Raw genomic sequence first — 24,025 nt, forward strand, 5'->3', positions numbered from 1 at the left:
AGCCAAAAGGGATGTGAAACATGGACGGGGAGGCTAAAGGTCTGACCATTGTTAATAATGATACAAACACAAAACATGGGTCAGAGTATGAGAAATTGTGATCTTCTCTCTTCATGGAAAACACATATTCTTGCAGAATTTTTAAAAGTTTCTCTTTTTTAACCCTTTGACTGCTCTTTGAGGGCTTTGTGGGAAAAGTTTTGATTATTATTTCCTGAAAAAATTGCAAGTTATTCAATTCCGATTCTAAGCCATTAGTTAGGTCGTACTCTGTTCAATCCAGAGCTTTAATTTTTGACGATAAATTCAGCCAAAATGATTTCATTTCATATATCCTGATTAATAAATTTCACTATTGTGCAAACAATTCGCACTGAAAGGGTTTTTTTTAAATAAAATTCTGAAAAGCTCACAGAAAGCTTTAATGTAAAAAAAAGTTAAAGTCGAATAGAACCAACGCCATTTATTAGCGTTGAGCTTTTGTGTATTAACTTTAATTGCAAAATGCAAAAATTCCTGCAAACCACAAATTCCAGCAGAATTAGTTGGAATTTCTGCGGGGAAAAAGGTAGTAAATTAAAAAAGTTGTCGGTGGGAATTTTCAAAGAAATTTATATGTGATCTCTACATATTTTTCTCGAGCTTATATCTCCCCCCTCTTCTCCCACAGTTTTTCCGTATAAGTATTAATAAGACAAAGAAATCAATAAATTTAACACGCGAAAGCATTTTCTGAGCTTTTTGATTTTCCCCCCTAAAAATGCATTCTTTTGTGGGGTTTGAATGAAAATTAATTTATCGTTTTAGCTTTTCCCATTTATCTATACAAAACCCCCATTACAGTGGCTTTGGGGAGGAGAGAGGGTGGTGTGGGCTTTTTTCTTTCCCATTTTCGTGGTTTGTTGGAATTAAACGGTGGTTTTCTATTAAATTTCCTCCCCAATCGGTATTTTCCCTCTATGAGCTTTTTATTTTCATCCAATTGTGTGCTCACACACGATAGACGCATTATGCGGACACAGAAGGGTATGAGGTAGCACCACCATCCCTCTTCAAGCTCCGCAAATGAAAATGTTTCCCACAACCAAAGCACAAAATCCAAAAGTGTGGGAGGAATATCTCTTTGGGGACGACTAAGGCACACACACACAAGGCAATCACTCCTTTTGCACCTGATTCCATCTCCCACGTCATCTTATATTCGCCACTTGACATGGAGGGACACGCAGTTGGGAATATTTTTCCACATAAATTGCTTTTCTATTTCCTGAAATAGACCGATACATGTGCTTAAATTTAGCACCATTGATATGGAAGCTTTGGGATTTCTGGTTCATGAAATCCATAAAATATATTGAGATGGATTTAAACGAAATATCATTGAGATTCTTTTCAATATAACGATACAATTTCCCTAAAGAAAAATCATTGATTTTCTTTTAAACACTTCGATGGAACTTTTCCCATAAAATTTATTAAAATTTTAAGATTAATTTTTCTTAATAAATTCCCTGAACACCTGATCAGCCCTTCCTGAGGGGCCGTGCACCTGTCAAAGGCAATTCGCTCCGCGTGTCTACGCTCTCAATGGATGAAAGCTCCGATGCGCATGGGGAATGAGGTCAGCAGACCAATAATAAATGGAGAAAATAAACTCCGACTGATGGTACACATTTCATCCTTCCTGGCCCTGGCGTACCCATACAGAATTTTTCACTCGAGAGGGAGTGAAAATTCCTCCACACGACAATTTCGACGCTGCCGAGGGTTTAAATGGGGGGGTGGGAGGGTAGCTTCAACCCGTCTATTTTTGGAAAATTATTTTGTAATCTCGCTATTTTGAAGTCCACCCCTCCAAATACATTCAACCCAAATCATCCACAATACCCCAAATCACTCAACCTCGAATTTGCCCCCATTCCTCCGCGCACAAATTTCACCCCCTTTTCCACCCTGAAAGAGTGTTATGGAAAATGCGGGGGTGAAGGTGTATGTATTTCATTTTCATTGAGAAATTTTCTGTGATGGATTTATAAGGGGAGGAAATTAAATGGAAAGAGAGAGCATCGTTCCTCATTCCTCATCAGTTTTTTTAACCAATTTAATCCACGATATTCTCCTTGCCTCATCGTGTGTTTTCCACCTTAAAAAAGAAAACGTGCCCCACAGGGGGTGGAAAAATTCACTTGATGGCTTGAAAGAAAGAAATGAAGGGGAAAAAAATGAAGAAATCATGGGCTTTCAGTCAAAAGTCAATTTTTTCTCCACACTAAATCCTTCCAAGTCGCTATTTCGTGTGCAAACACGATGAGAATCTTAAATTAATGCTGCCAAAATAAATAATAACATCGCATTAAAGCGTCTTTGAGTTTTATGGGAAACAGTTTTAGGGGATTTTCCTGCCCTTCAGACCATATATAAAATGGATTATATACAGAGCGAGGGGGGGGTTCAAGAGGAAAAAAAAAATTCATGAAGCTTTATCAGCTAATTTGGATCTTTTCTAATTTGCTTGATTTATTGAAAGACTTTTTAAAAAGTAATTTAAGGGATTTTCTTTTCTCCACAAGAAAATTTATATATTTTTCAAATTAAATCATTTTGAGACATTAAAAACATAAAGCTTTTGTAAAATAGGCAAAATAGGTACAAACAAAACGTTTAAATTTGCCCTTTTGCGTCTTTTGCAAAATTTCCTCAGTTGATTTTCAATTTATTTTCTAGCACAAAACATACCTTTGAATTCGAATTCAATTTCAATCGCAAATATATTTGGAAAATTGCCAACTTTCACTTTCTTTTCATGGTCATGATTTCAGCCCCACTTTTAGAGATTCTCTTGGCAATGAAAATCGGGTTATTTCTCTCATTGTTGGTTCATTGACTTCCTTCCACCGCCACCACAATTTATCATCTACCAATCATACATTAAATATTTATTTCCCACAATTATGCTCTATGAGAAGTTAGCTATTTATCCACTTTTTCTTGTTAATTTTACGCTAATGAATCGTAAAATATGCTGTTAGGGATGTTTTTTTTCCACAAACTCAATGTGAATTAAATATTGTTGAAATGAATGTTCCTGTAGCAATTTGTGTGGAAGAAATTATTTCATACTTTTTGCCAAACAAATATACCAATCTTTTGAGCTTAACTAAAAAGGGGTGAGCAATCTCAATACTTTTTACCCCAAAGCTCCCCTTTATATCTCTCTGAAAAGGGATGAAGGAGGATGAGATTTAATTAATTTACTAACGAAGAGGGAAAAGATGAAATTAAATGTGGGAGAGATGCCAAAAAAGCTTCATCCAACATACGAATTTCTTACTATTTTATATAAAGTAAAAGTCATCTTGAGATGAAGGAAGAATCCTTTGAGGAATTCACTTCCTTACACTATCTACATAATACAGTAAAGGAATTCCATTTCAAGAGTCATTGAGAACAGTTGTGATTTTGGGTGTAGTACCTATCAATGATTATATTAAATTCTCCAGAATTGATTTTGATTAAAGTTGTGTATTGACATAGATTTTAAAAGGAGTTTATTCATTTTTGTATGGGTAAAATTCTCTTTCATAAAAACAATGTTTTTGAGGATCAAAAGGAATGAGAGATTGCTAAAACGATTTTTCATTTCTTACTGGGGTTGGCTGGAAAAAAAATGTCAAAGAATTTCCTATTGAAATTGTATACTATGACGTCACACTGTGTCTTTTTTTAAATCTTTCAATATATGAATGAAATTTGGCGTTGTATCCTGGAAGAAAGGGAAGTAACTTTGATAATTTATTATATTTCTTTCATCTTTAACAAGATTACGTGTATGTATTCTGATTAAACGAGAGAATTTCCATATAAAATAAACTCCTTTTTCTCATGATTCTTTTTATAATTTATTCGTTTAATTAATAAGTTAAAAGTCTTCCAATTTCAGGATATTTTTTCGAAAAAATCTTCAAAGAAAATAATTAAACTTCTACCTAATTAATTTGATATTATCAACTCTGCTATTGATTGCGCTTTGCATTTGCAGAAATGGAATGAAGTGGTGCAAAGGAGTACCATTGAAATGTTCAACACTCACAGAGTGTATGAACTTTGCCTCTTTAGGGAAATACTCCAGCAACGTTCAATGGGTCAACAGACTCAAGAGGCGATAGAGTTCTCGCACTCACAGTATGATTTTGGGCTATGTGTGTGTATAAGGAATGAGTGTAAATGCATGGTAACCATATGGACGGAAATTAAGGTATTCTCTGTGTGCCTCAATGTTGTCTTCTAGTCATCATGAGAAAGTCCTCCCCCGTATGCCCCTTTCGAATCCTTTTTGGCACAACAGAAAAGGGAAATATACAAGGGAATGGTGCCCCATTCCGCCCGTTTTTCCCACTGAGAACAGGAGGGAAAACATTTTATTGATTGATGTGTGGAGTCTGTGTGGCATTTTCCTCATCACCGACCCTTCGACCCTGCCATTGTTGTTTGCCATACGGATGGCACAGGAAGTTGTCATCATTGTTTTGTTGTGTATAATGTTTGACATAAAACCATCCAAGCGGATTCGGAAGTCAAGCCTTGAAGAATACTTGAAAGTTCCAGAAGAGATAAGAGAAAACCTTCCCCAAGCATCCTTCCACCCCACACGTTGTCGCACACTTCATCCCTGGTACTGGGATGTGTCTCTTTGTATGTGGAAAATGTTGATTTTCACACAGCTTCCCAGACACTCATCATATATTGATCACACACAATTGATGTTTTCCAATAAATACCGCACAATGATTGAACACCACCCATCTCTCATTGGTCCCTTTTCACACGCAATTTTCATCGCAAACCCCCTCCTTTCACAGAAACCCCACTCTCCCCTAGGAAAGAACTTGAGAAAATTTCCATCAAATCCAACTACGAGAGTTTGTAAAATGCAAAAGACATTTTAATTGGTGTCACATCTCATAGTTCTTTTTTATGAGGAAAATTTCAAATTTTCCCCCAAAGAATATTAATGCTATTTCACTATAAATTTTCAAGAGTGCCATTGTCAGTAGATATTCACGTTTAGTTCTCACGAACATTTTCCTAATTAACGAACAAAGGTTTCAGGGGAAAAATCCTTTGACACTGTAAGTATTTCCCTCTCCATATATGCTCTGTGAGTCTTATGCAGAGCAATTCATTTTATAATCTCTCCTTGACAATTTCTCCATAATTGAGAGGATTTATTTTACAAATTGCCTCTACGTGGTTTTGAAAAATCCTTTCTATTTTCATAAGACTTCCATAAATTGTAAGAAAATTCAAAAGATTTAGAGAATAAGATTTTTATTTAGTGACATCTTAAAAGAAGAATATTAGAGGATTTTTTCAGAGAAAAGAAAATGGATTTTCTCTTTAAAAAATCATCAAAAAGACATTATAATATTAAACAACATATTGTGAGAAAAGTTTTTAAACAACATAAGTGAGTAAATGTGGGATAAACTAGAGAGATTTTAGCACATTAATTTAGTAGATTTCTTCTACCCCAAAAGTTCCCTATTAATGTGCTTTTTCCTTATATTGGGTACCCTCAGCATTACGAGAAAATTCACGAATTTGTGACAAGTTCCAGGAAGAGAGAAAAGTATTTTGTTGTCAAGAAAAGTAAGAAATGAGGGTGAAAGCATTGGGAAATCTTTGTGAAGTACATTCTCGCACATAAATTCATCATGAAGAACAAGGCGGTGTGTATATAAATTTTGTCCATGCCAAGGGGCCCCTGGAGAATCAGGCAGATGAGTTCCAATTAAAACTTTCCATCCATTTCACATGGAAAATTGTCTCAAAAGCCTTGTGAGACAACTGACGTCGAATAATATCTGTTTTGGCTGAATAGTATAAAGAATTTATTTCTCTATAATTCATGAAAATTATAGGTAAATAAGTATTTTTCCGCTTTGTAACTTTTTTTTTTCATCTGAGAATTTTAAGAATTTTTCTTCATGAATAAATTGAAATTGAAAAGAAAAAAGAATTGGTTATTAGTGCAAAAGCTTTTACCATTCAAGTTACATTAAAAATAAACTTTCTTTATATAAATTAATTTACAGCTCAAAAAAAATTGTATGCATTCGTGAGCTTCCATCGAACGTTCGATCTTTCTCCCTCACAGTTGGATTTTTATGTGCCAACTGAAAAGAATTTCATGTCAAATATACGAAAGTTTTGCATTTTTCCCACAACCCACCACCCTCCTCTACACAGTGAGCTCACGAAGAATCTCTCTGTGAGGAGTTTTGTCTTGACATGCGAAGGGAAAATGCGGGAAAACACACAAAATTGGGTGTAAGTAGATGAAACTTTTAGATGAACAACTGGTTGCATTTTAAATTTATGGAATAAAGAGTTTTGAAAAGCTCAAAGCTTTTAATGTGGAAAAACTTTACAATTGAAATCTTTAAATTCTCTAAAAACAAAATGATTTTCTTCTGGTCAAATCCCCTTATTATTTTTACTACAGAGTCACCTTGCAATGCCTCTCAGTTATAATTTAACAAAGAGAAAAAGAAAAACAAGGAATACATTTTCTTGTCTGACAAAGAAAAGAATCCACCTTGTACGAACCTTGTAAGACAACAAAAAAATTGATCAAAAAAAAATCTTTTGATATTCCTCATCATTCTGACAATTTAAGAATTTTCTGTACGAGACTTGGTACGAGAAAAAAATCATTGGGAAAATGTCAGAAATTCTTCCATCAGACGTATTTTCTTTCTATGCAAATTTATGTTCAACAGAAAAGTTCTTCACGGGAAAAACAAGAAGAAAGAAGCAAAAAAGCTTCGACATCTCAAGTAAAACAATTACTTTTCGTGTTCAACATGAATAAAGGAAGGAATAAATAGCAAAAGAGAATACAAGTATACAATTTTCCACTCACTGTATCATGTAAATTGAGAATATGGTGCGTTTCTCTTCTTTTGCCATTTCTGCCATGTTAAATTTAGAGACGCAAAAAAATGCAAGAAATTGTATGGAAAATGGTAAATTTTTGCATGCGGAAATCCTTGCGAGGCGGGGTTATGCAATTTAACTTTGCTCCTCTTCGTTTTTCCGCGCACACCCACACACACGCTGTAGAGAGCCGCGTTGCATTTTGATTAATGGCAAATTTTAGTAATGAATTTTATGCTACGACACGCTTCCTTGGAAAAACAATACATATTGTAGCTCTATGTATGTATGCAAACTTTTTGGATTGCCTGACAATAGAAGCTTGTGAGTGAAAATTCACGGAAGTTCTTTCAGGAAGTATAAACTTTAAGAACTACACACCAAGTTGCGATTTTGCAATACAAAATACATTAGGTATGTAGTCTAAAAGCTATTTTATCGCTTTTATTTTCTATACATACCATTCTTTTCCAACTATATATTGGGGGTGGGTGTTGATGTTGGGTTTATAAATAAAAGAACTTGTTTGAGGGTAAGTTTAAAGTCAACCCACAAGTTTGAAAAGAAGACAATTAAGATTGTAAAGATTCTGAATAACATTTCACGAACTTTCTATTTATTTTCTCCTCTTCTTGCAAATTATGAAATTTATTTAAAGTTGAGCACAAACAGTATGTTTCACTTTTAATGTATGGTTAGAATGCAAATTCAGCATAAACATCCCTCCTTGTTTTTTTGTTTCCTCTATTTTGCCTTTTTTTGAACAAAAAATATTTATCTAACTATTTTATTTATAAATAAACAAACCCAAATGGAGGTTAAAGAAAATTCTAATGCTTTTATGCTACACACTGCTACATACTCATTTTCCATGCCTGGCGGCTTTGGCTTCTGCTGACCCTCAGAGATCATCACAATAAGTTAAGTAAATGGATAAAAATTCCGCACTATCCTTCTATATGTGAGCATTCTTTTGAGATTTCTTCCACACGATGTGTTTAGGGGATACGTCTGCAGCACGGTCTCCTGTTGACAGTATACGATGAGCACTAACCCGATGGATGGGGGTGTATATGTTGAAAATAATTGCAAATGCCTGAAATTTCTTTTGATGGGCATGGAAAAAACAAAACCCCGGCAGGGAACATAGCTACATAACATCCCCATCCTCCTTCCATTTTGCTATGAAACATCAAAAATCTTTCTTTCTGTGACTCACATTTAATGTTTTTGAGGTTGGGCGAGGGGGAGGTAGTACACTCAAGAGATCTAGCAAGAAAAAAAAAACACGTTTGTCTAAGCTCAATGGTAAACATAGCGAGAAATCTTCTTTGGCGGATGCAGCACACTGAGTGAGAGTAAGAGGAAAAAGCTTTCATTTAATGTGTTCAAATGGAAGCTTTTTTTCCCTTAAGCTCACCATTATCGCATCCCCTATATATATATATATATATAGAGGCCTGGGTGCAGTCGGCTGCTCATGTAGCCGCTCCCTTATTTTTAATCTAATCTAATCTAATCGCATCCCCTCTGCTTACCGCGTAAAACTCCGCCCCCCTCTATATTTCTGGGTGACATTATCGCAATCTCTATGGCTTTATGGGAATTTTAAATGAATACGTGGGTGAACCATATTATACATAAATAAGTGACCAAAAAAGGCACCGATTTGGTACATATATCAATTCTAGCCTTTTTAAGTGGATTTAAATGGATTTTAATGGGGAATTTAAATTATTTTTCACAAAGCATAAAATTTCTAAATTATTTTCCTGTAAATTTTCATCAGGAATCTTTAGGTAAAAACCAGCATTTACGAAGAAATTAGTATGTGGTTAAATTTATGGATGGCAACGAGGATTTGGCCGCAATGTAAATTACTAATTTGTAAAAGGAAAAGTTTTCTGACCAACTTTCTCCCCTAACATACAGTCACCACAAAGCCACAAAACCTCCCGAGAGTGCTGGGAAAAGTTTTTCTTCTCAATCATTGAGTCCTCTCCTCTTGCCATTGATAAAGTCAAATGTACATTTGGCTATATATGGAAGTGATTGTGAAGAAATATTGGTCAAGAGTGGCGCACAGGGGTTTCATCTTTTGGGGAACTCCTATAATGATGGAAATTTCTCATCTTATTGAGGCAGCAGAGGAGTTCCCTAAAGTACTTTAGTTTTCGAGGACGAAAGCTCTCCTTCCATATACATTTTCCAAGAAAATTAATTCATAATTTACATTGCATATACATAGTATGGGAGCTTTAATTTTGAAAGGGAACCCCATTGGCTCTCATAACTCTAAAATAGCAATTTGGAGTGGAAAATTATTGGAAATTATAGGGAAATGGTACGTAAATTAAGCTTTTGCAGAATCCCTGCAATTATTTTTGACACATGATATGTTATGTATAATAGAAATACCTATATAGTATGGTAACCTCAATTTTGCCCTATTCACAGACAGTCGTGTTCTGATGAGTAAAAAAGCTCCTCCACGGAGAACGGTGAAGAGCTTTAAAGGGTGAAGTGTAAATTGCTACAAACATTTGCCATGAGCACCATTTAAGTACTCCAGAGAGTGGCAACGTGCTTCAATAATAGTTACATAAATTTGTCGTTGAGTACGAAAATTGTAAGTTCCAACACTCTGACAAAATAGACCGTCACACAAGGGTTACCCTTGAAAATTTATGTCCTTATCTTGAATCTCATTGAATATAATTTTATGTTGAGATTTCATTGAAAACCAAAAAAATTAATCAAGTAAAGATCAGACATTTTTAACATGTCCTGTTTGTACAACAAAGTTCAAAAAATTGTAAAAAAGACATCCATATATCCAAAATATAAAATCACATGAAGGACGAATGGAAGGAAAAGGATATATACATAAAAAAAACCCCAACATGATGTTAGTTTTTTTTTTTCAATCAGAAAAAAAAATTCCCCCCGGAAAATTATTTTCACATTCATTTGCATATTAAATCCCAAGCAAAAGTACTCTCTAATGGGTGCATCCTGGAAATTTGCTCTTGCCTGGAAGTACTACATCTGTTGAATTATTTATTTGGGTTGATTTTATTCTACACACCAGTATCACCACACTGCAGACAATTCTCTGAATGAATATTTATTATTATAGATATAGATTGAAGGATTTTCTCTTTTATCCCTCACTCTTCCACCTACACTCAAAAATAAAATCCCCATTTTCACCTCAGGGGAAATATATTATGTATTGTATGTGTACAATACATAATATCCAATAAATATAAATTTTATGAAACATTTAAATTGCACAATTTAACTAAATATTTTAATTACTCCTCTGTAGTCCATTAAGCATACAATTTCTCACTCCCGGACATGCTTCATTTAACATTATTGCTGTTAATTTTGTTTATGAATTTAACAGAGATTGTTTGCATAATTTAATTCCGTGAAATAATAAAGGAATTTTATTTTTATTTAAAAATTAAACGGAATTTTTTATGGAAAATCTATAGCCATTCATTATTTAATGTTGTACGTACAGTGTGGACTCAAAATACAGCCATGAATATCAAAGTAATATTTAATATATCAAAGCTTCTGTGAGAAAAGTTAATTAAGATTTATTCTTCAATCTTCCTTCCAATCTAAGCACAACTGAATGAGAAATTAATACCATTCTATAATCAATGATATTTATTTTATTCATAATCCAAACTATCTATATTTAGAACATGAAGAATAGTTTATTATTTAAATTATTATAACCCTGACCACAACTGTACAAGAAAATCCTTTTATAGATGATTTTTTTAAAGATACTCTAATCTTAACATCGATCACGTTTGAGGAAATATTTTGGGAGCAACGTCAAGCTGAAAATAACAGCTAAAAGTAGGACAATTTATTCAGTATGTACTTTTTTTTACGATGACGAAGGAACTTTTGGGGATAAAACCCCCACGAAACACTCAGCAAAAAAAGAGAGAGAAAAAAAACCTTTGCAGATCTTTCTTCGGAGATTGAATGACAATCTCAAGGGAGTTCTTCTTTCTTTTTGTTAACACCAAGAAAAAAATATATTTGCCAGTTTTTCATCATGGTACAAGATGAAAGAGAAATATCTCTTTTAGCATAAATATTGAAAATATATCTCAATGGAAGGTACCTATACACCTTAAAATTGCACGAGAGGGGGGGGGGAAGTAATGTGAAATGAAATTTACAAGTTGTGAAGAATATTTTTGCGCGACTTTTTTCTACATATTAATTCATTTTTCATGCTTTTGTGTCACTCAAACTTTTTATGCCAAAAGCAATGTGAACACGTGGCACAAAGTGTCGCTCAGCAATTTCACGCCCCTCCGTTATGAAGAGAATATCGCAGGGTTAATTTACACACGCAGGAAAATTACCCTCTTCTCATCAAATGCCAGACACCCAGGTACATTATCATTTTTGCGCTCAGGAGAAAAAAAAAGGATTCATATTTTGTCAACGAACTTTTGGTTTGAAAAAAAAAAGCTGTCTCCTGCGTTAGCTTTTTTTGGGCAATAATGTCACTAAAATACGAGCGAGGAAACATGAAAGAACAGGCGGGAGAACAGGTGAAAAGAAGAAAAATTTATCCATTTTTCCACTCATTCTGTGAGACAATGGATGACGCAATGGTCATGACGACAGTCAACAGGTGGAAGAATCTTTCATGTGCAGAAAAGACAATAAAAAGCGTCAACCTCGTTTAGTGGTGAACGATATAATTTTTGATAAATATCTTGAGATAAAGGGAGCTGACATGCATGTCTTGGTTATGGAAACAACGAAGCTAAAAAGAAACTATGAGCATTTGGCACAATTTTTCATACAATTCTATGAGCCTTTCATGTAGCCAAGATGCTCTGAATTCTTTTTTGTTTTCATTTAAAGCTGATCGATTAAATTTAGAGCTTTAATTCATCAGATATTTTTGATCAGAACAGAGGAGAAATTTTTTTTTAAACTCCTTAATAGTTTAAATAAAATATTAGAAAATAAAGAATAAATCTTTTTATTTCGAACAAAGAGAGTTTGTGATTGTCTGGGATATCTTGAATTATTCTGCCTACGTACAATTTTCAATGAAAAATACCAACGATAAGAAACATCTGCTACACTTTCTCATTGCCTCTTTTTCCTCCCTTCCCCGCCATTATAACATGAGAATCCTTTCGGGGAAACTTTTCGATTAAATATTTTCCCCTCGACGGGAAGGCATACACACACACATCCACCGGAAAGCCCAAGAAATATGATTGAGGCTTCGTGGGGAATCTCAACTGCGGGGATTTCCATCAAACCACCCTTCCCGTACACATTTTCACATATATAGTTTTCCACACGCTGTATTTAGCAAACTCACAGCCAATTCCTCCCTCTGTGCATGACAAAAATTTCCCAGGGAATTGAGCTCACAGATTCAGTGGAGGAGAGAAATAGAAAAAAAAGAGGAAGAGAAAAAATCCATGGAACACGCAAAAGTCATCATTGTCACGCTCTCCCAATTCTATTACATTCCATATTTTCTCAGCATGGAAACCTATGTGTACAGTAGATTTTATACATAATATAGGAGGGTACAACACACCATACCTTTCATCAGCATGCGTTGCTGCTGTGAAAGAATATGTAGAAAAATTCATGAAAATAAAATGTTTGCTTTACAATGTCTATCTATCTGATTTCCACGTAACAAAAAATATTTTAGGGATTTTAATCTTTGTTTTATGATTATTTTCTTTTAAAAAAAATTTAGTATCATCAGGAGTAAGGAAAACATAATTTGAATCTGTCTCTGCGAGAATATTTTCCTTTTTCTGTGGCAGGATTATGATATGAGACATGATTTTTCTATAAGACTATTCTACACATTTTCTATAATTTTTTCTAAATGTGCATTTGTACTGAAAGCTCTCAAGAAGCTTTCGGTATCGTTTCACATCAGAATCCAACCACTAATGCAATCCTTCTACCCTTTAAAAATTAGCAGGAAAGAATTATTTAAACAGGACATTCTCCTTTCTTTTGCTTAGACTGGATCTTTGTTTACTCGGAAAACTATTAATAGAGAAATTTGTTATGAAATTATCATTATTTTTCCATGACGAAAGGGACGAAAGTGAAATGAAAGTTCTCTCCAATGGAAAAGCCATCGAAACATCAAAAGTTATTTCTTCATTCTCTCTCACACACACACATGTTGGGGGGTTCTTTGTGTAACAAGTTGAGTAAAAGCCCTCTTAATAAATACAACAATATTGTATAACAATTTATTCACCACCAAAAGCCTCCGTATAGTAGAAGTGATGAAAGTCTCTCCATCACTGTCGCTTCCCACCCTCCCCTAAATCGTTTCTCACTTAAATGTTCGTCCTGGGCGAAAGGGTTTTGTACAATGTGGGGTCAATGGGGTAAAATTTTATTGTCTTGGGTGTTGCCGGAAGGGTGAACATTGGGGGGGGAGGATGGAGGATGATGTCAATTCTCCACAATTGTGACACGCATAAAAAGTCATTTTTATGAGTGTTAGCAATAAAATAGGAGAGCTTTCTGTGTATATATAGAGAATTAAGCTCTATAAGTGTATATAGTTTTCGACAGCAGTATCACACATCACTTTCACATATTATATTGCTTCTTTATATGGCAACAATATTCTGCAAGTGATTTTTATGTGTGTCTAGTTGTCATCAATTTCCACATTCTTTCTCCCCTTTTTTTCGGACGCCAATGTCCGGAAAAATTCAACAGGGAGTGTGCGGAGAATTATGTTGGCACACCCAAACAATTACTCGATAGACGATAAAAGGAGCAAATTATATCCTAAAGAAAAAAAAAGAAACTATTATAGAACTTTTCAGCAGATGTGCATCATTTCTCATTTCTCTATCGTCCAACTAAATTCACAAAACTTCAACCAAAAGCTCTCAATAGATTTTAGAATGCTCCCCGGCTGTTTGGAGTGTTTTGGAAGGAAAAGTTTTCACACAAAAAACGCATAAAGAATTCAGAGAAAATGAAGAGGAAAAAAAAATCAGGAGATCAGGCAAGTTCAATTTGTACCCAATTGCAGGTCACTTTTTGCGACATTCCATAACGCGTGGAACGCTGTACGGTATGTCAGAGGGGTTTTGTTCATTAGATTTCACCTGTTGACACCAATTTACCTCTCATATTGCTATATAGCATTGAATAAAGAGCAGGGACGAAACGGAGAATAAAATCCATCCCAAATGGTGAGACACATCAATCAAATCACCATCTATATTGACGATGGAAAGATGAGGAGGGAATAAAAAGAATGACGAAGGATCTCACGAGACACCTTCATGTGTCCTTTTTTTATATGTTTCACTCTGTGTATACCCTCTCATGTTCTCCGTGGACCTTTTTTTTTGCCCCATTCCTCCACCAATATTTACCCAAATGCGAGTGTCTGCCCCAAAAATAAGCAAAAGGCCAAAGAGAGTTACAAAATGGTGTTAATGCTATTTATATACATTTTCCCCATTTTAAGTTTTTCCCCCAACATCGCAACACACATAAATTCCTCCATGACACAATTCTGAAAATTTAATCCTTTCCCAAAAGCTGTCTTATATAGAAAATACTCTCACATTGGGAAGCTTTTGTGGTGAATTTTCCAAAATTTCCTCATGAAAAAGTCCCGTAAATTGAAGCGCATTCACTTTCTTAGTTTATTTGAAACACCTGAGAAATGGAAACTGATGTAGGTATACATAGGATTACATAATCTTCCTTTCGAAGCTCAAAGCACAAAAGCTCACATTCCTTCAAATAAAATACAATTTCCTTGTGAAAATAATCAGCATAACGGACTATAAATACTTACTCTCACACTCTGCACTAAATTGCAATTATTTTGCACAAAAGAAGGAAGTACACCCACACACCATTATTGTGCGAGAAATTCTACAACATGAGAAAATGTACAATTTCTTTCAACCCCAAAGTATAACTTGTTTTAGTAATACTTTCTTATCTGCATATATGTGTTTGAAATGCTATTTCCATCTATGCAAAGAGAATTGTGGGAAATGCACACAATTTTCCTAATCTCGCCCTACTCGATGAAACTTTTCCTTCCCCTCCCTCCAAAAAGCTTTAGATATGTGCCATTTTCAAACACATTTCCGTAGCAGTTAATTCACCCAACCATGGTATTCCCTTACGCCCAAACATTTAGGCCATGTTTGATGCACTTAAATATTCCCTCGATGTGGTAAAATATTTTCTCTATTTGAACATATGAATGCAATTTGTGGGAATTCAAAACTTTTCTGCATTCTCTTGAGCTTTTCTCATTAGGGAGTAAATAGTAAAAATCTCTGCAATAATAGTTACGAAATACCAAATTGGATTTATATTCAAAAATATTCCTCTAATCACAATGAAGAAAAAAAGGAAAGTTATTCTAGTTGAAAAAATCCGTTTTAGAAAAAAAAATCATTCAGACAGGAGCTTCTGAAACTTTGAAAGCTCCATATAAATGACATTTTGATTTATTTGTGAATTTTCAATGGGTTGGCAAATTCAAAGCTTCGAGGGAAAATGGGGTTGAATTTTGGCAATTCTCGTTGAATGTGTGGAAAAGATTTAAATTTGTGCCAACTCTACGAAATTGCCTATGAAAATACCCCAATTTGATTCCACAATTCACACACACACATATCAAAAGATAGGCAAAAAGGGATTTTATGAAAAGTACAAAAGGGAGAACAATTGCATTTTAGTATTGTGATAGATTCATACATTTTACTCCATCAATAAGGATTTTCTCATCGTTTCGCGTCTATTGTGAATGAAAAATACTCCATATAAGCTGCTTCCAATTGACGGCTTTTCCTCCACAATCGGACTTTCCGGATATTGCTAAAGAGCAGAGTAGTATATACGAAAAGTCCTTTCATCGACAACATTGTCACCACCACCCTCTTCCACATAATGTACGTATGGTGAGAACAATGACAAAGGAAATTTGATAAATCCTCTTTAGCAGAGTCGCTCGCATCGAAGTTTTCCATATTATTATATGTCTCTCTTCGCCATTATGAGGAGAAATTATACAAAAGGAATTGAAAATCAATTAATACGCAATTATAGGGAGATCAAGGAAATTCACAAACTGCTGTGAGAACTAACTTAGGGGTCGATACCATATTTCCGGGGTTGAGTTTTCAACAGAAGGACCCTAAATCGATTTATGGGGTAACTTAGGTAGCTCTGCTTCTACCAGTTGTAAGAAAAGTTAAATTTGTAGAACATCACCAGTCAAGGTAATTGATTTTTCATGGTCTTCATTTTATATATATAAAATAAAATGGACAGCTACATAGTGCGATGGAGGTGTAAAAGAGGGACCCCCATTGCATGATTGTAAGCAATTTGCCACCATACTGCAAGTTTATAGAGCTAAAGGCATGTTGAATGGGTGGTATACCTGTACATTTTGAATTCAACCCCCGTAATATACAAATTATAATGGAAAAACATCCATCAGGGTAAAGAGAGAGAGAGAGAGAGCGACAGAGAAAAGAATATAAGGTAAAAGGAAAACAGACATGGAGTCTCTCCCTGATTATTACATAAATATCTGTCACACAAGTGCGGTGGTGAAATATATTGAGTTTTCTACTCTCATTCTGGATGGAAACCTCATAAATATTCAGAGTGGCTCTTATGAAACATGGAAAATTAATAAACATTGAGAGTCGGATCCACCTCACTTGAATGCGTGTGTATATAGTGAAATGCTCATTCACCTTAAAATTCATCCACCTTGGCTTTTTCATTCTTCCTCCTTCCCCTCTCCCTGTACAAATGGAAAATTTCCTCCCCCTCATCCTCCTCAGAAACCCACACATTGTTACGGAAAATGTTGATTAAGGTTCAATATCACGTACCACGTAGGTTTTGTTCACGCATTTCCCCAAAAATTACAATATTCAAAGGGTAGTACAGAGAGACTACTGCTACGCAGACAGATAGAATGCTATGTTATTATGCCTGACCTATTTCAATGTAAATCATCGGAAAGATAATAAATTATTAACATAAGCTTAAATAATAGGAATATATAGGGTATCGAAATTGTCAACATTTTAGAAAATCCACCCTCACAGATTTACCAACCGTGATATATTATTCGCTTGATTTACTTTTAATGATGAAAATACAGTTAATATTATTGTGGGAATAAGGAAATGGATTAACTTATATTTTTGAATTTGAGAGAGAAAACTGATTTAAAAGCAATTTTCAAAGTTTCTTCACAAAATTCAATATTACACTACCCGAAAAAAAGTACTAAATAGTTTCCAATTGTAGGCATTGAGACCAAAAGGCCGAAAAAATTACCCCGAGCCATGGTCTGTGTATGTATGTATGTGTGTGTTGAAGAGGGCTGTGATAGGAGATAAGCATTGCCCTAGCGGTGCTTATCATGCATGGGCATTCTCTCGTAAGCCACAGAGCTGAGAGGTGCTGAGATGCTGAAAAAGGGTTGACTATCACAGTCACTCTAACTATTTGTGAGTATACTATTTTTCATTGACTAAAATTCAGAAGTGGGATCTCTCATATAGTGCCCACGGGAGAATTAAACGAGAAAAAAAAAGAGAGAGAATTCACCACACAATTGTGTGAGTGCAACGTAGATCAGAGAGGAAAAAATTGATGAGAAAAAAAATGTCCCGTTAATGAGATTTGGAAAAAAATCATTTTGCGAGCTTTTTGAGTGGCTTAACAAGTGAGATCTGCATCAGTGAAGAAAAAGAAAAGCATTTTCACGGAAATAGTGGAAGAAAATTGCGAGTAGTGAGTGACAGTGGTTAAAGTGAAACTCAGACGACAACCTAGGTAGGTGAAAATCAGGAATTAAGGAAGGTTGATGAATGCTGAGGAAAAAAGAGATCACACGAAAAAAAAATACAGGAATTCATCACATTCAGCATCTTTTAGGAGATTGGGTTTTTTTTCTTCACATCTCGCTTTACGTTAAAGGGAATATTGTGTTTTTTTTTCTCTGCACTCAAGGTCGTGTGGATTACTACGAGTGCCAAAATGCCTCCCAAGAGACGTGTGGTTGAAGAAAGTGATGACGGTGAGACTCCTGCCCAGGGCACATCTAGAGGGGGTGGAGGTGAAGCTTCCACTTCGAGGGTCTACATGAGCTTCAACTTGAAAGAGATTCGGAGCATACTGCCGACATTTAACCCCAGCGAGGCAACTGGAAGTACTGCCAGGGAATGGTTGCACAAAGTGGAGGTGAAGAGCCAATTGTACCGTTGGGATCCTCATCAAAAGCTCACTTATGCAGTGATGTGCCTGGAAGGGCCAGCTCGGGAATGGTATGAAATGAACTTGGAGGAAATTAATGATTGGGGTGTCTTCCGCACTATGTTGATGAAATATTACCCAGATGAAGTTGATGTGGCGGGCATCCTTACCCAACTGGGCAATAAGAAGAGGTTGGCAACCCAGTCAATTGATGACTATTTCAATGAAGTGGTCAAAGCCTGCAAGAGGGCCCGTTTGGATGAAAACGGGACCAAACAGTACCTGATCCACGGTCTGGATGAAGAGGTGATGAAGATGCAACTGATGACCCAATTGAATCAGCCACTCAATGACTTCTTGCTGCTCATGAGAATGCTGGAGAGGGGACGCAATCAGAAAGTCGAGGAGAAGAAGGGAGAATCCTCGAAAGCCCCTGAGCAGGAGAAGGAGAAGGAGAAGGAGCTCGATCATCATGAAAGATCAAAGCGTCGCTCGCCACTGCCTCCCCATCGGAGGAAGGTCTACAATCGGAATCGAAGGCCATACAAATACGATTCCGATAATGGCAAAGAGGCAGGAAATGGGAGTAAAGCCACCGGAAAATCCGATAGGAACGGCCGATGTTTTGGATGTAATGAGAAAGGTCATTATATTCGTGATTGTCCGAAGCGCAAAAAGGCGAAGAAGGAGGAAGCACCAGCAGGAAAAAAGGGGACAGAAAAGGATTTTCAAGTGGGGGTGGTGAGACCAGCCACCCCACCAAAAAAATAAATTGGTCAGGATGGTAACTGTCCAGGTGAATGATCGGCAAATGAAAGCATTTGTCGATACAGGGAGTTCCTACACCTTGATTCGGCAATCGGAAGCGGGAAAAATTGGCTGGAAGGGTGAAGGTGAGAAGAAGACTTTGTTGGGTTTCGGAGGAGGAACCAAGAAGACATTGGGAACATTAATGGTGGAAACATTGCGGCGATTTAGATTTTATCTTATTGGCAAATCGTTTATCATCCACACAGATTGCCGAGCACTCGAGCAGGCATACTCAAAACGGAAAATGGTGGCGAGAATCTCTCGTTGGTTCATGGAAATGCAGGAGTACGACTTTGAGTTGAGATACCGCGCCGGCAAGCAAATGGAACATGTGGACTATTTGAGTCGGAATCCGGTGAGTCAAGACGAGCAATCCATGATCCTAGCCATCACGGAGCCTGAAGATTGGGTGGTAGCCTTGCAAACCAAAGATGATAAGATAGTGGACATCCGAAGAGTACTGGAGGGATCTGTAGTGGCTGATCCACAGAAGAAGGATATCGAGAGGAATTATGCTCTGAGAAGGGGAAGAGTATTCCGGAAAACTGCAGATGGTTTGAAGTTTGTTGTCCCCAAAGGAGTACGTCACCATGTGGTGTTTGAGGCACATGATCGTCAAGGGCATCTCTCCTTAACCAAAACCATTGAGAAGTTGTCCAGAGTTTATTGGTTCCAAGGAATGACACCATGGGTTAGGAAGTACATCGACAGCTGTATGGCATGCAACAAAGCCAAAGCAGGACGTGATGAACACCACCAAGTCCTACACACTGTGGATCGAAAACCGATACCCTTCAATGTGGTCCACATCGACCATAGTGGGCCTTACCCCAAGGGACAATTCGGAGCTCAACATGTCTTAGCAATCGTAGATTCCTTCACAAAGTTTGTGATTCTCCGAGCGGTAAAATCTCCAAACACTCAGGGAGTAGTTAAGGCACTGAAAGACGTGAGTGAATTCTTGGGGATGCCTTCAGTAATCGTGTCAGACAGAGGAACCGCTTTCACTTCATCAATGTTTAAGTCATTTTGTGAGGAACATGGCATCTGCCACTCCATGGTGGCAGTGAAGACTCCAAAAGCCAACGGGCAAGTGGAGAGATATTTTCGATTCATTACTGAGGCCCTGAAGACGATGAGCCAAGAAGGCAGTGCCAACTGGGTGAAGCATCTTCCCATTGTCCAGTGGAGTTTGAACAGCACCACACATCGCATCACCGGACAGTCTCCCCAAATGATGTTGTTTGGGTATCATCCTAGAGACATCACTGGAAATCAATTGTATTCAACGTTGGGTGATGAGCTTGACCGGGACGATAAAGGAGAAATGGATGTGGGTGAGTTGCGGGAAAAGGTGTGCCAAAGGATGAATGAGTTGCAGAAGAAACAGATGGTAACATACAACAAAACCCGTGTAGCTCCACGACAATATGTGGAAGGAGACTTGGTACTTGTGCGGTGGGAGCCACCTCCCACTGGTGGATCAAGAAAATTACTTCCCCGATATCGTGGCCCATATCGAATCAATCGAGTTCTGGATCGGGATCGGTATGAGATCACAGACACGGAGGTAACTCAGCTCAGCCAAAAGCCTTTCCACGGCCTCTACACTGCCGACAAAATCAAACCGTGGGGAAACAGGGCTGAAATTGAGGAGGAATGGGCTTATGAGGATGCGTCAGGGGAAGAGAATTCCCCAATGGATATTGACACATAGGTCAACACCAATTGCAAACACGAAGGATGCAAGAGACCGCTGGACCGATGATGCTGGAGGCCACCAGATGAACGAGTCAATCAGGAATAGGATGAGGAGTTCATCATTCACATGTGTTTTTTTTCTTTCTCTTATCATTTGAATTTATATTACTTCATGGAAATTATATGAGAATTAAGTAGATGAACTAAATTCCTGTGTTGTGCTCTGAAGGGAGATATGTACGCACATATGTGAGCCTCTTGTGATGTCAACGTTCGAAACTGGAATCAAGTACCCCAAAGGGAACAATTGACAGATACTCAATAACGACCATAGTGAGAATCCCAGGATGAGCAGGTCAGTAAGATGTCATGTTGTTTCGATGATGGATTTGCATGCGTGTTGAGTTTTTCCCTGATAGAAGTTGGCCTATCGGGCAAGTTGCTAGTGAGGACCCTAGCAGAATGATGTTGGCTAAACATTAGTGTGGACCCTAATGTTATCTACTAGTGAGGACCCTAGTAGATGTAGAGGGAGAAGCATTAGTGTGGACCCTAATGTGATCTACTAGTGAGGACCCTAGTAGACGTCGGAGGATGGAACACTAGTGTGGACCCTAGTGTAGTTGGGTATGAGTGAGGACCCTCATGCCGACAGATGAATTGCCTCACATGCCACCCTCGACTCATGACGTTGCCAAGGGACGGCAACAATGTCAGGGCTGGCCGAATTGTAGGCATTGAGACCAAAAGGCCGAAAAAATTACCCCGAGCCATGGTCTGTGTATGTATGTATGTGTGTGTTGAAGAGGGCTGTGATAGGAGATAAGCATTGCCCTAGCGGTGCTTATCATGCATGGGCATTCTCTCGTAAGCCACAGAGCTGAGAGGTGCTGAGATGCTGAAAAAGGGTTGACTATCACAGTCACTCTAACTATTTGTGAGTATACTATTTTTCATTGACTAAACAAGTAAGCAAAAACTAAGGATTTTTAATGTAAAACTCAATTGGGTATTACTCCGGCTGTGGTTATATTTAAAAATCCGCCTGTTTTGAGAAGGTAGGTACATTCTTTACATTTCTAAGACTGTCTAACTTTTTTGAAAAATCTTTTTTTCAAATTTTTATTAATTTTTTTTCAACCTTTTGTATCTCTGTTTATCTTACCGATTTTAACAAGTAGACTATCTCCTACGAATTTCGGAAAATCGATAAACTACATATAACCAGATTAGGAATCAATTGAATTTCACCTTAATAATTTTCAATTTTTGCTCTTTCAGAAACTTTTTCATTGCAGTGTATATAACGAAATAGAGCTTTTTGTCTTTCCTCAACCACCCAAAAGTGAATCACAATAAAAATAGATAATAATTCCTTGAAGCTACATGGAATAGGAATGATTTGCGACGTAAATTTTTATTTGTTGCCCACAAGAAAGCCCATATTTGATGAAAAGGTAAAAGTATACTGAAGGGAGGAAAATACCCCTCATATGCCTTGAAGAGCATTTTGTGGGTATCAACTCATTTTAGTGTGATGAGATTTTTACCATCTTCTCGGCTAAGACACTATAAAAACGAATCATTTTTATTTCAATCCCTCGCACCCACATTTTGCGGGGTGAGAGATCAACAAGTGAATGACTATGTGTTGAATATTTATAGCATGGAAGCCCTTTTTTCCCACAGAGTGTTGTATTATATGCTCTCCCGCCCGTTTTACCCCCAAAAACACCCTCTCGATGGTAATACAGCAAACATGTTTGGATGATGCTCTTCTATCTTCTGCGTGGGGCATCCTCGAGGCATATCCAATTTGATAGAGCCAGAGTGCCTTGGGATGAAATAAATTACTCGCCCCCAGACTACACAGCACTGGACTGACGGGGCATGGTTTTGTGTTTTTCAGAGAGAGACGTGTGTGTGTTATTTGCGGGTGGGGAAAAATCTCATCCAATGTGGTTGAATTCTTGGCATTTACGCGCGCCCGATAAAAAATGAACTTACTGAACAACAAAACACTCACCATTGGCATCCTTCGCCTCCAAACCATCAGCCTCTTGCACAACAACAGTTAGCACCACAATTTTGGGTTTCTCCTCAGCGGCAGCATGGAGTAGTCGGTAGTGACGATCTGGCGAGACGCCAAATGCCCTCTGAGCTTGTAGATACATCTCCTCTTTGTAGTGAGCAAACTGCAAACGAGACTTTCATTATGATTTATTCGTCCTGAGCACTACATCATGTGAAAAATTTTATAGCATCCTCCGCCCTCCCTTATTCCAACTGAACGAGACACTTTTTGAATTTGCAATCCTAAAAAGCTCATACCATATGTCCTTTCACTTCTATTTTACATGGGAGATACCTAATGTCTGTTCAATGAGAATTTTCTTGGGGGAAATTCTTTTATTTCTTTCTCCCGCAGAAAGCTCCACGAGCATAAGAGAAAGAATAATAATCTACTGCAAAAAAATCTGTTTGCCCACACACTTCTTGAACAAACTGTACAAGTGACTTTCTAACCACATCCAAGTAATATATCTTGTGCACGTGAATAAAAAGGTTCCACCACACGGTTGGTGCTCAATTTCACTTTGAAATTCTGAAAGTTCTTTTAACCGTGTAAAATCCCTTCAAGCCCACCCCGTCTCTTCAGGCTCAAATCAACCATGAATATCATTAAATCGAGTGGAATTTTCATTACTCAATCCCAGGGATTTTCTTTCATCTTCCCTACCCCACAAATAGTGTTTTCCTTCATCCTTTTTTTTTGTTGAAAAACTAGAACTAGTCCAATTGACATTTTCTGCGTGCGAAAGAGAATACATTTTCTCCTGTATACGTGTATGTAAATAGATAGCTTGGTATGGGAATTTAAATGAAAAACGCCGAGAAGGAAGAAGAAAAAAAAAAAGATGGAAATCTCATCCACTCCATTATCTGCATGAGATGCAATTTACTTCATCCATCCAAGCTCATGGATTTCAATATATTGTTTACATACAAATACACCCAATGGATGGAAAATTTTCTTCTTCAGCAGAAGAAGAAGAAGGTAGATTTCAGATAAATAACTCACTTTGTGTTTTCAATTATCCCAACAGATCCCTATAGAAATCTCCATATTGTGTATGGGGGGGGGGGGGAGGAGAAGTACTAAAAGAAACTGAGGAAGACTTAGAGAGATTGAATACGATGAAATATTTAATCATATTAAAATTAAAATCCTCATCCGCATTGGATTTCTTCT

The 24,025-nt window shown here is 36.9% G+C and overlaps 4 protein-coding genes across 6 annotated transcripts in view; 3 read left to right on the plus strand and 1 right to left on the minus strand.

Moving 5' to 3' along the window:
- Positions 1-24,025, plus strand: part of LOC129791558 (trifunctional purine biosynthetic protein adenosine-3) — a 1,078,967-nt gene that overhangs the window by 301,578 nt on the left and 753,364 nt on the right. The gene's annotated exons all lie outside the window — the stretch shown is intronic.
- The window catches only part of LOC129791559 (potassium/sodium hyperpolarization-activated cyclic nucleotide-gated channel 3), a 1,048,222-nt gene that overhangs the window by 160,474 nt on the left and 863,723 nt on the right, over positions 1-24,025 (plus strand). The gene's annotated exons all lie outside the window — the stretch shown is intronic.
- LOC129791562 (BAI1-associated protein 3) overlaps positions 1-24,025 on the minus strand; it is a 61,761-nt gene that overhangs the window by 8,125 nt on the left and 29,611 nt on the right. For all 3 annotated transcript variants that reach the window (XM_055829762.1, XM_055829763.1, XM_055829761.1), the window contains exon 5: positions 22,799-22,967. In XM_055829762.1, the coding sequence (XP_055685737.1) occupies positions 22,799-22,967 (169 nt within the window). The remainder of the gene's footprint in view (positions 1-22,798; positions 22,968-24,025) is intronic.
- Positions 17,309-19,216, plus strand: LOC129791613 (uncharacterized). The gene is made up of 2 exons (XM_055829851.1): positions 17,309-17,841; positions 18,019-19,216. The coding sequence occupies exon 2, from the start codon at positions 18,046-18,048 to the stop codon at positions 19,030-19,032; it is 987 nt and encodes a 328-aa protein (XP_055685826.1). The 5' UTR covers positions 17,309-17,841; positions 18,019-18,045; the 3' UTR covers positions 19,033-19,216.

Source organism: Lutzomyia longipalpis, chromosome 3 (genome assembly GCF_024334085.1).
Source record: "Lutzomyia longipalpis isolate SR_M1_2022 chromosome 3, ASM2433408v1".
Lineage (NCBI taxonomy): Eukaryota > Metazoa > Arthropoda > Insecta > Diptera > Psychodidae > Lutzomyia > Lutzomyia longipalpis.